We start from the raw sequence: 14,583 nt of genomic DNA on the forward strand, positions 1-14,583 counted from the left end.
TAAGCACGCGCGCTCGTGCAGTGCAAGTACCGTTTAGACCAACATGCTCATGCTTATACCTTCGGCTTCACTCGCACACAAGGTGGAACGATTATATTTATATTTTATAGCTTAATATATTTTCGGGTGTGTGCCTACTCTTTTGTGTTTATTATTGTCGCCTTCGTTTTTACTACCTCTACAATCACGCTCCCTTTTACTCTCTTGGTGTTAACGCTTAGGTTTTTTTGTCTTACTAGTACTATAAACGTCCGCTTGTGGGGTTACGCAAGCAAATTTTTCGAACCCGCTCAAAACGCTCTTACGCTGAAGAAAAACGCTCTACTAAAACGCGTTTTTGGACCTCCGCTTTCCATTCCGGCGAAGCGGGCCGCGCATGCGCAGTTTGGCACCCTCAGAGCGGAGCGGAAGATGAAAACGGTCTACTAAAACTCTCTATTGATACACGACCGCACATCGGTACGATGCTCATCCAGATCGAAACGGGCAGGGGTGGCGATGGAACCCAGGGTCCCTGGGTTCGGCAGTGCGAGCCCTGAGCTTGGTCGCGCTAACCCATTCGGCCACCGATCCCCCCCTGTTTTGTATGATTTCTGTCTGCTGCACCGCATAAAAAGTAGGCCCAATGAGAGGCGACGCATCTATGAATAGCGATGCCATGGCAACGTGCTGTGTTTCGCCGCCGCGCAACGAGCTTATACTTTCAATTTTAGAGTGACCGCGGCCGATACCAAGACCTATGCATCCAGTCCAACGATAAGAATGTGCCCGGTAACCTCGCTAGGTCACACCGAAGAGTAAAGGCCGGTTCAGACACTTGCGTTTGAGTGCATTTGGCTGCGTTGCGTTGAGAACCGAAAGCGAGTCACCGGCACATCTGTGCTTCGTATGGAGCATGGAATCCAAATCAAGGAATCATCTTGGCACGCGATAGAAGCAGCAGGGATATCCTGGTTTCTTGCAGCCGCAACGCAGTCAAACGCAACTGTCTGAACCTGGCTTAACACGCCTGCAGTAAAGCCCCCTCGTGTGTTTGTCTTTAAAGCGGCATCAAATCATCAAATATGCCAGTGGATGAGCCCTTGCCTCGTGCGACATTTGGAAGCAAATGGCGGCGCAGAAGTAGGATGAGCGGCTGTGGAGATATGGTCCCTAAAAAGACTTTCTAGAAAGGCAGTCTTTGTAGGGATTATAATGGAGCTGCCCCTGGAAGGAAATTGCGGTGCAGCTCTCGGTCCGGCCGTCGTGGTACGTTGTTTCTTACTTTCGCCAACAGTGGTTGTCGGTACTTGTAAAAACCGGTAAGAGTGAATTTTATCCGGAACGTTTAGCTCACAGAGCTGGTTTGGCTTCCCTTGCTGCTATCCGCCGCTTCACATCTGGGTCATTTTCAGGCCCATCTTATGTTTGCAAAAGAAAACATGCGATGTGCCATATCTCAACTTGAGAGCTCGGGACATGCTTTGTTTCGTCATCTATAACGTTTCCCGAAAACAGTTACAGGATATTTTTCCGTCAATACTAAACTAGGCATCGCTCAAGGTTTTTTGTCCGTCCGTATGTATGGATAACGGTCATAACCAGGCGCTAATGTTTAAATAATATGTTTCTTGATCAAACGTTATAGCTGATTTTTCTGAAAGTTTCTATGGGAAAACGGGGCCCGCTTTTGCCCATTTTCGGGAAGTGGCGCCATTCGTCTGTATGTATTTGAGGGCTCCGTCGGCCGCCATTTTCCAACACAAAATTTCAGAAAGTCACTCATAATTTTTCAATAAGAAAAGTAAGACTTAGTTCTGAAACTCTGCCACCTAATATTTTGACGGGCTTTGCATGGAAGTACAGGGTGTCACGAAAGAAAATTTACACGGTCTTTTTACCGCAAAAATAAACTAGGGATCGCCGAGCGCTCATTCTCCGTCCAAAGGTAGCGCTATAGAGGTCACAACCAGATGGCAAAGTTTCAACCCGATCCGATAACTTAATCAAAAGTTATAAGTGATTTTCTGAAAATATTAATGGGAAAATGGCGGCCGACGGAGTTTTTGAACACATGGGGCTCTATGGCACCAGAAACCGAAAACGGGCAAAAATGGGCTCCATTTTCCTATTGAAATTTTCAGAAAATCACTTCTAACTTTTGATTAAGTTATCGGATCGGGCTGAAACTTTGGCATCTGGTTGTTAACTCTAGCTCTACCTTTGGGCGGAGAATGAGCGTTCGGCGATGCCTACTTCATTTTTGCGGTAAAAAATATCGTGTAAATTTTCTTTTGTGACAGCCTGTATATTTCTTATGGCCATCCTAAAGTCTTTTTTTCCTTGGAACGTGGGGCTAAGGTATCAAACTGCCAAATTGACATTCTCTGCAAAATCTTTTTATACGGGTTCAGTTGAATAAAACCATCGAATTTAATTTGAATCAGTCGAGTCCCTGGCTTCACATTCCTGAAAGTCAGAGGGAAAACAGTTCATGCCTAATGTCAATACCGAATGTCCGTTGGCTTCTTGATTCACCCTGAAGGCTTCCAGTTTCTTTAAGTCTCCGGACGTTACAGACGGGTGTAACTTTTGAATGGCTTTGTCAAATTGCTCTAAGTTAAGTTCCGGCTCTAAGAGAGCTTCCTTCGGGATGTCTTTGCAGGACATCTTCATAGCTCCGGGCGTATCAGGCTTACACGGCGTCAGAAAGTCACCGGCGCTCGTCATCGCGCCATTTCTCTTAAATCCCTCGACCTTGCAGAAGTGAGTGGCCAGCTTGAGACTCTGCGCAACCTCAATCCTCGCTTCTCTTATTGAGAGCGAAATGTCTTCGCAGGTAAACCCTTCCGTCTTCACAGCCAGGCTCGTAAAGTCCTCCTCTGTGAACTGGTGTCGAACCTCCTTGAGCAAACTCCGGAGCATCGCGTCCCTAGTTTCTTCCGACGGCAGCGGCACGTACGACCACTTTCGAAAAACGCGGGCCAGCGCGGGGTCGACAGCCCAAGGTGACTTGGTGGCTCCTATCACTGTGATTTGCTTCTTGAACAGGAGTCCCTCTAGAAGACTCAAGAAATCCGCTTTGACGCGGTACAAAAACCCTGAGGTCTCGCCGGTCATCCCAGAGCCACTCAAGGCGTCCAGTTCATCCAGGAAGAGGACACTCGGAGCGTGGTTCAGGACCATCTCGAATAAGGTGCGAACGGTCAGGTTCTCGTTGCCCACAAGGCACTTGGAGGCGAAGTGTTGGCACATGACGTAGAAGAAGGTCGAGTCGTTGCATTCAGTGGCTAGGGCCTTGCCCACGTGGGACTTGCCGCAGCCGGTTGGGCCGTAGAGCATCAAACTGGTCAGAGGCTTGGCGTCTTCGAAGAGCGTGGGGTGCTTGACGGGGTACACAACATTCAGCATGAGGGCTCGCTTCAACGTCTCCAGGCCGAAGACGTCCGACCAGCGAACTTGGGCTTCTCCGAGAACGACGACGCCGCTCGTGTGAAAGGCCTTTGTGTCTTCACATCCACGTGCCCTGGATTTGAGAAAACCGCAATTATTTTTTCAATTCCAAAAATAAGAATTTACTGCCAACTCATTATAAATCCAATTTTATATATATCTACCCTCCTAGTACAAGAGTCATCATTAGCAGCCTGATTTCTACTCAAAGTTGCAGTTGGCAAAAGTATCCTCCTTACGTTAAGGCCGTACATTGGTGATATGCACGTTTCCTTAGCAGTTGTGTAAACACAAATGGTGAGCTTTCGTAATTCAATTTGTGATATTTAATTCTTAATTGTTATACATATGCTTGAAGAGGTATAATGGTTTTTAATATATGGGAAGCTCTCTTATGGGGGGTGTTCATTGGACGCGCTCAGATTTCGTGCGCAAGGCTATGGCCGCCAGTGAATACTCCCTATACTCCGTTCACCTCTAAGGTGAAAAGGCGGTGGAAGCTACGCGCTCACCGGGCCAATCAGCCGCCTCCCTTTCATCACCTTACCACATTCTCGGCTCGTGGGTATGGGTGAGAGCGTGATCACGTGGCAAAAGATCGACTTATGACTGGTCCAATGATCTCGTAGCTTCCATCGCACTGTCAGCTTAGGGACGAACGGCGTAGGGGACATAGTGTCCGGAATAGTAATGCTGCTAAGTGCGCTGACATATTTAAGAGCGTAATAAGTGAATTTGCCTCAAATGCTAATCATGCAGAACTGACAGGCAAAATGAAGAAATCAAGATTTAAAAAAAAAATTAATATTTATTTGATATATTCCAGATTTATTTGGTTTAAATCTTATTAATAGATATAAAGCACAGTAGGCATACAATTTCGGGGCCTAACTACGAGATAAATTGTTCGATATGGCAGACTGATTGGTCATTCCGACCAGCTACTGCAGTCTACAGTGCGAAAAAAAAAGATATTGTGAACTTAAAGTACAGTTTAATGAACACATTTTGTTGAGTAAACCCCGCAATAGTGGTGCAAAAATAGTTTGATTTGTTTTACTTGGTGAAGAGACTTTACTTACTTTTTCTTTCGCGTTCTCATTTTCTTGCAATAGGACATTACTTTTCTGTTAGCTTCTTTCGCATTTTTATTTAGATGCAAAAAGTCCGTAACTGGCTAACGACGTGGAGAGTAGAACGAAATGCCGAAATGCTGATCTGCTCAAAAAACCACTGTTTTGCTCTCGTGTTCAGCCTGATATAAATATGTCTCGCTTGACGATTCCTTGATTTAGAAACAAACCAAAACTACATAGAAAGCAATACAATTAGGCAAACCGCATATACAAAATGGTTTTTAAATAATCTTTGTAGCAAAGCTTTGATTTGAATCACCACAGTACACTAGGTCCTAATTAATTGATTTAAATCCCGATTTAGGTCATGATCTATATCCTAATTGAAAAAAATTACTGAAATCATCTTGGTTTCTATTCCCCACGCTGCAGGCTAGTGGCCACACCGTGCACTCGCGAGGATAGGTTTCGTTCTGGTGTTATTCGCATGTGTATCTAACTACCTCTTTGCTGAGTGCCTGTTTGAAAGGAGAGTCATTTCATAAAAAAATTGCGTAATAAGCATAACATAACTTATATAAATTGTATGAGGCGTGTATATCAGTTCGTATCTATTTTTATATGCTATGATGTCTGTAAAGGACACACCAATATAATGGGTGATTTCATCTGAAATCTTGCCGGCGAAAAAGTCGAACATTTTAATTTATTTTTTTTTATTTTGACGAAACCAATGTCTGTTGCAGGGGAATTCCTACCTATCAGAAAGGTGCGAGCAGCAGGTTTGGATAATATTTTGTTCCCGAGTTATGGAGCGGAGAGTCGGCCAGGATGGAAATTAGCGTTGTTTCCGACTGTTCAAGGTCGCGTGTTTGACTCGCTCGTCTCCCGGGTGTTTGGACTCCACGTTATTTTTTTTTTATTTTTGCCTATAACTTTGTGGACACTATGAAGCGATTGTAATCTAATGAAATCCTCTGAGGCGTCATAGTTTTTTTTAATTTATTTTCACACTTACCTTTCAAATTGATCGTTTTATTTAATTTGATAGGCTGTCCTCCGACCTCTATCATTTTGATGTAAATGGAAAGTCAAAAAGGAGTTCTTTATAAATATATATATAAATCGTTCAGTTGTGCACATTATGTGTTTTATTACTATGTCACAAAAATCGCAAAGAGTTTGAAAGTTGCAAGTTTAAAATTAATTTTGTCAAAAAACCCATCTTTTGTGTCCTGGTACAAAAGTAAGTTTTCTGCCAAGAATCGTTAATAAGTGTTATATTTTGTTTGCATGGCCTGTATTCTAATCCAAATATTGTGGAATGGGTTTTTTCATTAGCTAAAACGCAAGTAACCTTATGGAGCTTTGATGTCTTGGTGAACATTTATATTACTATATTTCTCGGGAGATAAGTTTACTTCCTGCTGCTGGACTCACTGTGAGGAGACAGGAATGAGACCGACGCTGTGTAAGGAAAATAAACTGTTTTACGTAGCGAAAAAATATAAAAATTTCAGGTCAAACATAGATAAAATAACATATTCATAGCCTCCTCTATACTCACAAAGCCTGGCACTTCGACGACAGAGCCATAGGGTGCCCGGTCGCAGATTTTGAGCGCGAGGATCTGGTAGCACAGAGCATTTCTCGGGGAGCCTGCAGTCAGCGCACAGCTTTTGCAGTGGCGATGACCCGAAACATGGTTTTCAAATCCGACGAGAAAAGAATTTTGAGCCCGAGGAACGCGAGGAGCACGAGCGGACATTCCATCGCTCGGGACAAGTGTGCTTCTCGCCTCAGCGGGGCGCCCGTTACATGCTTCTTGTCTGCCGCTCTACCTTTTCACTTTCGGCGGCCGCGTCTCATGGCGATCTGCCTGGCTTCGTCAGTATAGAGGATGCTATGACATATTGTGCAGTCTCCTACAAAATGAAAGACCCACTGGAAGCGCTTCGCCGAGAGGGTGGCTCTACCTTAAGCTGAGATTCCAGCCGATGTCACAAGCACGAGAGCTCGAGGTCGCTGCTTTGAAGCGCTCTTCCGCAGTACGAGCCCTAACGCTAGAAATGCACGTCTCAAAGCCAGGAGCGCTGCCTAGATCGCGCATGTAGCTTCGACTGCAGTCTCAGCTTAAAGGTGAACAGAGTATAGCCAGTATAGCTAAAGCCCTTCTATCCTGGGAAAAGTGGCGCCATTCACTGTTGTAAAAAGGCTCGAGACACGTGCCGCGCGCCACTTCTGGTTAAAACATGACGTAATTATCACACCTTAGTAGACCGATCTCACCAGCTAGTCTGAGTACGCCACCGCTGCCGACATGCATCGTGGGAGCTGTAGTCTTTCTGCACGTGCGACAACCCCGCTGGAGCTCTGCGCGTGTAGAGCACGAGGAGGCACGAGCTGACACGCGAACTGGCGTCTGCCTCCTACGAACTACAGCTATGGCGGCATCACGCATGCGTGGAATGCTTGGTGAGATCGGTCTCTTAGTGTATGTCATGCATCGCAGGACTTTGGCCATAAAGGCCGCTGTCAATAGGTGAGCTGCGTTTGACAACTTCCTGTTCCTTAGGAAATTTTATTTACCTGTTGGCAAACGACGACGATGATCTGCAACTGCGTTTTTGTGTTCGAAAAATCGCAATATATTGCGATTTTGCGCTCAATAAACTCAGTTGTAAGTCAGCGCTACGTCCGTGTCACTCCTTTGTCTGGTCCTCGTCTTTTCGCGCTGTTTTTAATTCATAATTATGTACCAACTCGTCCAAGCCTCAACTTTAGCTGTCTAAGCATGTTTTTGAAAGCTACAGTCTAAAGGTTTCAGAATTATGCTTCCACAAGCCTGCAGCTCATTGTCGTCGTTTATCAACAGTGAAGAAAATTTTCTAAGGAACCGGAAGTTGCCAAACGGCGCTCACCTATTCTTCTACTTTTTGTGAAGACTGGTTTGGACAATTGCGTTTTGGTGCGACCGAGTGAGTTGAACTCCATCTAGATAAAAGCTCATTGCATTGTTCCCTTTCCACATCACTACAATTGATATCCTACATCGCTAGCTATTGACCGAGGCAACCTGATCACGTGAATATGAAAGCAGATGTGAGAAATGGTGCGAACCAACACTAGCTTTTTCTCTCATCGGACCCTTAGTGTGTTTTGCATGTGTTAGAGTAGCACATCTTGCAGTATCCAGGCGGTGGTGCTGCCACACGTCCACTTATGACTGCTTACGGCAAGACGATTGTCATGGCGACCGAGGTCCACGATATTCGTCGCAGAGAAGTGCAAGGAGTCGTAAAACAGTCGGTCGCTCTCAAAACGTAAATATCCGAAGCAGCCCTGAGGCTTTCTTGCCTGCGACCACCAAGACATGGTAGTCTCAGAGAAGAGTTCATGCGCTGCGTTAGGTTAGGTTAGGTAAGGTTCCGCGGTCATTGCGACAAAGAAAACGGAAGCAACGATCTTACGGTGTTCTAGAGAAGACGGACACGTTACTTCCGCTCGAGGAGTGGCGTCGGAGCGGCGCGGCGGCATCGGCGTCTGCCCTGGACCCCAAGTACCGGATGAACTCGTGGGTCCGCTCAATGTAGCTGCTGCTCTCAAGGCGGATCTCCTTGGCGGCTAAGAAGTACAGGAACAGGGCGTGCTTGTACAGGCTGAATGCCTCGCCGTAGTTGTCCGCCGCGTCCTCGGCGGCCGCCCGATTGGCGAAGTCCGCGGCCCGGCGCACGGCCTCTTCGGCGTTCATCCCGTCTGTCGAGGGAGCCGGCTTAATTTTCGATGAGGCACTGGCAGATCCGTTCACGCTCTTGTGGCCTGGAATTTCGGCGTCCTCCCCAAGAAATGGGTTTCGTTTCTTCTTCTTTCTTTGGGGTGCCAGGGCGTTTCGAATTTCATCTTTATCGCTGTTATCTCTCACAGCAGCAATGGATACTGCCAAAGCCGTATATGGAACCTTTCTTAAGGGCGCCGCCATCTTAAGAATTACGGCGCCGACGACGCCGTTTAGTGGCTTAAAAGATATAAATACTGGCTCGTTCTGGAAGCACAGCTGGTGGGCAATGGTGTGGGTATGGGTACTGTGTACTTGAATACGGGATAGCGTTGGGACCGGAGCGGCTCGCGTGAGGCGTGTGGTGTCATAGCCTCCTATGTACTGGCAAAGCCTGGCAGATTGCCACGAGAAGCAGCCGCCGAAATGGAAGAGGTGGAGCGGCAGACCACGACCTACTGTAGTCCTGACCTGCCGAAAGACAAGAGTGGCAGCGCGTGGTTTTTAGTACTCAGAGAATCCGCAGCGTTTCGTAACGCTCTGAGTGCATGGCGCCACTTAAAGGTCTTTCTGCTTCCTAAGATATCCGCACGTCAATTTGAGGCGCGCAAGTCGCAGCTGCGTTATATGGTCCTGTCCTGTACACGGAACAGCTCTCCTACTGCGATTTCGACAATGCGCTTGTGAAATATTTTGTCACTAGGGGCGCCAGCTGCCGTCATAATTATTGCCGCGCGACCGTTGCAGATGGAGCATGGGTCGAACACGCGCATATATACTTACTAGACGGCTTTAATATGGATGTGCGACGGAGGATTACCGGTTTGTATGTTAGCATTATTTCTTCATAAACATTTGATAATTAACACATCAGACCTATTTCAATTCTTTCAGAAGGCATTGTGGGTCATTGCGCCCGGTTCATACCTTGAAACCCTTCCTAGACGCCGGCTTTCCTTTCACTCTTTATAACCGCATTTTTCTCGGCCACGCAGTTTGTGTAGTTTGAAAAGAATGGCCGAACAAACTTTTTCCAGTAAGAACTTGACCAGGGTTCTTTTTTTTTTGCTCAGGTGTTGCACCTTTGTGATCAAGTTGCAGAGCCCGAAAACATAAAAGCACTTTGGTGCTGCAGTACAATCTCGTTCTACCTCCTGGCACCACCCCTTCGCCCCTAATCAGCCAGAGAGAGGCGATTAGATCAAGATTGAAAATTTGTATTGTCCCGCTACGAGCGAAAATAATTGGTCCCGCCGCTGGTGCCGCGCTGCGGCGAGGTGGACCCCTGCGGAAGGGAAGGAAGAGCGGTAATGAGCTAGTGGCAGGGGCGGCAGGCGGCAGAGAGAACAGGCTGTGAGCTGCGTGTGGGTTCCGAAAAAACCTTTATCGCGCGCCCTCAACGGAGAAACCAGGCACTCCGCCGGCGACAGCTGGTCCCATAGGGGGCCCTTCTGTCGGCAGGTCAGGATTACAGTAGGTCGTGCGGCAGACAACAGATGAGAGGAGCCACGTGACTGGCGCCCCGCTGGGGCGAGACGCCGAAACACACTTCTCCCTACCTAACAAGTGTCTTTTGTGTCCTCGCCGCTGCAAAAGCTCTGCGCTGACGTCCAGGTTCCTCTAGAGTTCCTCTGTAAGCTCCCTATGGGAGCCAGAGTTCCGCGTCTGTTTTCCACGTGCCGCCGCGCCGCTATTCGCCGAGATCTGATCACGTGAGGATTCGGATTAAATGCTGTGCAGGAAAGTAGACGTTGCACGCGCCCCGACAGTACGTTCCCCTGCTTTTGAGCGCGCCGCGCGCCCCGTACGCGCGGCGCCGCTATTCGCCGAATTCAATAACGTGAGGAGTAGGATCAACATGCCGTGCAGGGAAGACGGCGCTACCGGGATGAACACGCAACTCTGGCTTCCGTAGGGAGCCTATCAGAAACTCTAGGTTCCCCGAGAAATGTCTCTTTAATTCTCTGTCCTACCAGATCCTCCCGTTCCAAATCTGCGATTGGGCACTCTATGGCTCCGTCATCGAACTGCCAGGCTTTGTGAGCATAGGGGAGGCTATGGTGGTGTAGATCGCGATAGGTGTCCACACCGGCACATAGGCAGCAGGGTCAGTATGGTGGTGGTTGTGCACGTGCACCGCGTGCACGCGCACTGGCGGCAGCACGTGCAAAATCAGAGACTTTATGCCACGGTGTAAGATAATACTCTTCAGGTGAGGACAGCGCACTCCTCGCGACGTGCCCGATAAAGTTCGCTCTTCACTCTCTCTCACTATGGTTTCAAGCGGCGCCGGCAGGTGACTCGCCGATCCGTGGGCACGTACAAGACGGCTCGTGCCGCCTCACGTACCACAGGCACAGAGCTCCAGCGAGGTTGTCGCACGTGCAGAAAGACCACGGTGTACCGGGGTGTTAAGGCAACGAGATCATTTGTTTCGCTCTCACACAGTTTCGCCGTTTGGCCGCCGGCGACACTGTTAGCCGCGGGCATGGTGGCAGCGGAAGGATGCAGTCTTTCAGATGCCCGTCGAACGAACACTATCTGATTCCTCGCGCCGCGCGTTCAGCCCCGCCGTGTCCTCACCTAAAGAGTGTATCTTACACCGTGCTTTATGCTGCCCTGTCGACTGCAGCGGCGTTATTGTTGTCCACGCACACAGCTTCACAAACTCCCATTGCCGAGCCGCGCCGGTCCAAGCACTACCTCGTATTCTGTTACACTGTAGTATTGGGAGAACTTGCCTATAGACTTAGCTATAATGGGCTAGAATACCCTGGCCGGAACTTGGCCGTTTGAATCGAGCTTGCTAATGACAGGCCACCAAACAGTGTACTAGAATACAGGGTAGTGATTGGACGGGCGCGGCGCAGGAATGGGAGCTTGTGAAATTGCGCGTGTTGACAGCAATAGCGGCGCTGCAGTGGACAGGGCAGCAGAATGTCGCTGGGGTCCGTACGCGCCGCCGCACGTGCGTGTGCACGCGTCGCACGCGCACAACCACCACCATACTGGCCCTACTGCCTCAGAGCCGTGTATACAGAGAGTTTGGTCAATGGCAGGCGTTGGCTGAGCCAGGGGGTGCACCAGACGCAGAAAGAGGGTTTGACATGCACACGAGCTTCGTGTTTAGTCCTCCTTCCCTCCCTCCCCCCCCCCCCCCCCCCCTGTCTCGGGGTTTTGTGTAAAGCATGCTTTCTTGGCCAACCAGAAGCCGAAAAGAATCCTCTAGAGGTGGTGCCGAGAAACAGTTTCAATCATAAATATGGGGTTTCATAGGCGCCTAAGAGTTGAACGTACCAACACTTCGTGGTTGAAAAAAGGGTGCATATAATGTTTCGATCATGATTATCCAGAAAGATGTAAGAAATCAATGTGGCCGCTCACACTCTAAGAAAAAGTGAGCACCCCCCCTAGTACTCATGCGTTTTGACGGCTGTAACTACCCCACAGGCTTATTTAACTACCCACTGGGCTCGAGCCACTGAGCGTTACCACCCTGTTGGCAAGTGACAAGCATGGGGTAGTCGCGTCTTATAAACACTTGAATTGAACATTCAAGTACATGCAGCCTTTCAATAGTATAAGTCACTTCAAAAATCTCAAAAAGTACTTGAAACTTGTTTTCTTTGTGCGTTGGTTACCATTTATTCAAATTTGAACCGGTCAAAACAGGCGTGTGGTGCAGTTCGCCTAAACTGGCAGAAAACAAACATGCCAAAGAGGTGGATACTTGGGCTAGTTGGTGGTTGCTATACATAATTAAACAGCGCACAAGGAGAGGGACAGAAAAGGAAGACAGAACAGGCAAGCGCTGACTCGCAACTGACGATTTACTATGAAAAGGAGAAGGAAGAAAACTACACACATGATTTTCCGATATATGTTCATGTGTGTAGTTTTCTTCCTTCTCCTTTTCATAGTAAATCGTCAGTTGCGAGTCAGCGCTTGCCTGTTCTGTCTTCCTTTTCTGTCCCTCTCCTTGTGCGCTGTTTAATTATGTATGCCAAAGAGTACAGGCAACCTTGGTAGGCACCTACTAAAACCCGAGGCAGATAAAAAGTATCGTGGTTGTCCGTTTTGGTTCCGTCGCGGGTTTTACCATGTACTGCTAGTAAACAGTTGGCAGCTGGCGTCGTGCTCGAGGAATTTAACCAAATCTCTAGAAAAGCACAGGAAGCTACGCACAGGCGTGACTTGACTGGAATGCTCGCCGGACGATATATTCTTGTCATCTTTTATTGTGCGGTTCAGTAAAGAGCGTGATCTCATTAAAGATGTGATCGGTCAGTTCTGCGTGCAGATCAGTTGCAAATGGCCTCCTCGGTTCCGCCGAACTTGCACGCCTGTCATACCCAATTTTTTTGCTTTCAAGTGCAGTGAAGTATTAAGCATTGAACACCACGACTGAGGCCGGACAGGACTAACGTACACAGATATCTGGGATCATGCCTGTGTATTTGAGTATTTCTGTGTCTTGGGATATATGATTCGCCTTCACTGGCTCATTTGGCACATTTCATCGAGCATACTCCATAAAAAATGCTTCAAACAAGTGTGTGTCATCCAAGGTGGAGTACTTTGAAGGGGACTAGGATTTCAGGCCTTTCAGCACGCGTTCCTTTTACCTATATAAAGGATTCCAAGTAAATTTCCAAAAATAAGGCGTTGGCAAACATACACGTGCCTATCGGTTTAGATTTTTTTTTTTTTTTAGAAAAAGTACTGCTGGAGGAGCCAGCAGGTGCAGCGCAGAGAACTATATTCTCGGCGTTCTTTGATGCTCGAGGCCGGTTCCGAACTTGAGTTTTAATGCGTTTGACAGCGTTGCGTCGAGAACCGAAAGCGACTCACCGGCACATCTGTGCTTCGTATGAAGCGTGGAATCCAATTCAAGGAATCGTCTTGGCACGCGATATAAGCAGCAGAGATGTCCTGGTTTCTCGCTGCCGCAACGCAGGCAGAAGCAACTGTCTGAACCAGGCTTCAGATAATTCAGCATACGTATTTCGCGTTCGCTGTAGGTGAAGGCACGGGCCCGAAAACGGCAATTCTGCACTGTCCTCTTGGCGCGAGCGCGAGGGCATAGAACGCATATTTGAAAGACACGCGCTTGAGCAGAAACAATTGTAGCGAAAAGAAGAAAACTGAAACAACGCTTCGGGGAGGACCCGCGGACTGGCTTCGTTAGAATCACCTGCGCGCGCTCAGAGTACTCAACATTTACTCAACTGCCGCTGAAGTCATTCGGATATGTAGGAAGAGAAAAGAAAATGCATCAGCGTGTTCAGAAAGTTATGATAGCTGAAATTGGCTTCGATAATTCATACAATTAATTAAACAGGCTTCTGTATACTTGAAGTGTAGGCAAGCGAGAAAACGAAACTGATTAGAACGTGGCGTGTAGCGACTATTCAATTTGATTTAATAGCTGCAGTTCACTTTTTCAATGAATTACATAAGAGATACGAGCACTTTCTGAAGGGCAGTAGAGGAAAATAATATATACGGATAAATCTTGCACACTCTTTTCGTATTTATGCGAAATATGACATTGGTCACCATCCTAATCGGTCACAGAAGATACAGCAGTATATAAGTTGGTGGTGTCTACTAGTCGTGTAGATAGGAACGTAGAGTGTCAATATCTCATGTTGTACCTTGTGCTGTTTGTGACTGCGTTCATGTATAGTATAGTATGGTGTCTGCATGTCGCGTATGTGTGAAGTGTGGTGTGGAATAGTACGTGCATGGTCAGGCGAGGCGCTCAGAGCAAAGAGTTGGTTTCTTTTTTCTTAGTTTTTTGCGCTGTCCGTTAGGTGGCGCGTGTCACCACCCAAATCAAGGAGTCGCGCGTTTATGTGTCTACTTATTTGAGTGAAAAGCATGGAGGCGCTCCATGGCTCCACCAGCTCCACGGAGCAGCCACAAAGGGTTCGGTGGTTCGGTTCTCGGCCTCTCGTCCCAGTGGGATCAGTCCCATAGCCAGTTGAATGGGTGTTCCGTGCGGTGAATAGTGCGTGCACAGACGCGGTGGGGATTACCAGGAACTTGAAAGTGGATAACAAATGCTAACAGGTGAGCAGGAGCGTTGAACGATCGAAACCGACGCCGCTTGAATCGGTGATGCCTCGCCTCGCCGCTGTCAACCGAAAACGCCGGATCACTTGCGGCCAGCACAGCAAGCAGATTCTCTGTTCAACAAAGACATCATTTAATTTGTCGCTGTACGAGTCCTTCTTTGAATGTTTTCTGGCCGCGAAGTAAATGCAGCCGGCCGCGCCCGAAAGTAGTCGCGGACAA

General features: G+C 47.9%; 1 protein-coding gene across 1 annotated transcript; it reads right to left on the reverse strand.

The window, feature by feature from the left end:
- Nucleotides 1-2,412: 2,412 nt before the first annotated feature.
- LOC8027147 (vacuolar protein sorting-associated protein 4B-like) lies at nucleotides 2,413-8,487 on the reverse strand. Its single transcript, XM_040211086.1, has 2 exons — nucleotides 8,072-8,487; nucleotides 2,413-3,505 (listed from the first exon to the last, which is right to left on the reverse strand). The coding sequence occupies exons 1-2, from the start codon at nucleotides 8,485-8,487 to the stop codon at nucleotides 2,413-2,415; spliced, it is 1,509 nt and encodes a 502-aa protein (XP_040067020.1).
- Between the last annotated feature and the right edge of the window lie 6,096 nt (nucleotides 8,488-14,583).

The sequence above is a fragment of the Ixodes scapularis genome, unplaced genomic scaffold, assembly GCF_016920785.2.
Source record: "Ixodes scapularis isolate PalLabHiFi unplaced genomic scaffold, ASM1692078v2 PGA_scaffold4__175_contigs__length_147842914, whole genome shotgun sequence".
Lineage (NCBI taxonomy): Eukaryota > Metazoa > Arthropoda > Arachnida > Ixodida > Ixodidae > Ixodes > Ixodes scapularis.

Bases quoted from the DNA above. Each gene is read 5' to 3' on its own strand.
- LOC8027147 (XM_040211086.1), bottom strand. From the start codon at position 8,487: ATGGCGGCGCCCTTAAGAAAGGTTCCATATACGGCTTTGGCAGTATCC. The intron at 3,506-8,071 runs GTACTTGGGGTC...TCTCAAATCCAG, and splicing joins CGGACCCACGAGTTCATCCG to GGCACGTGGATGTGAAGACA.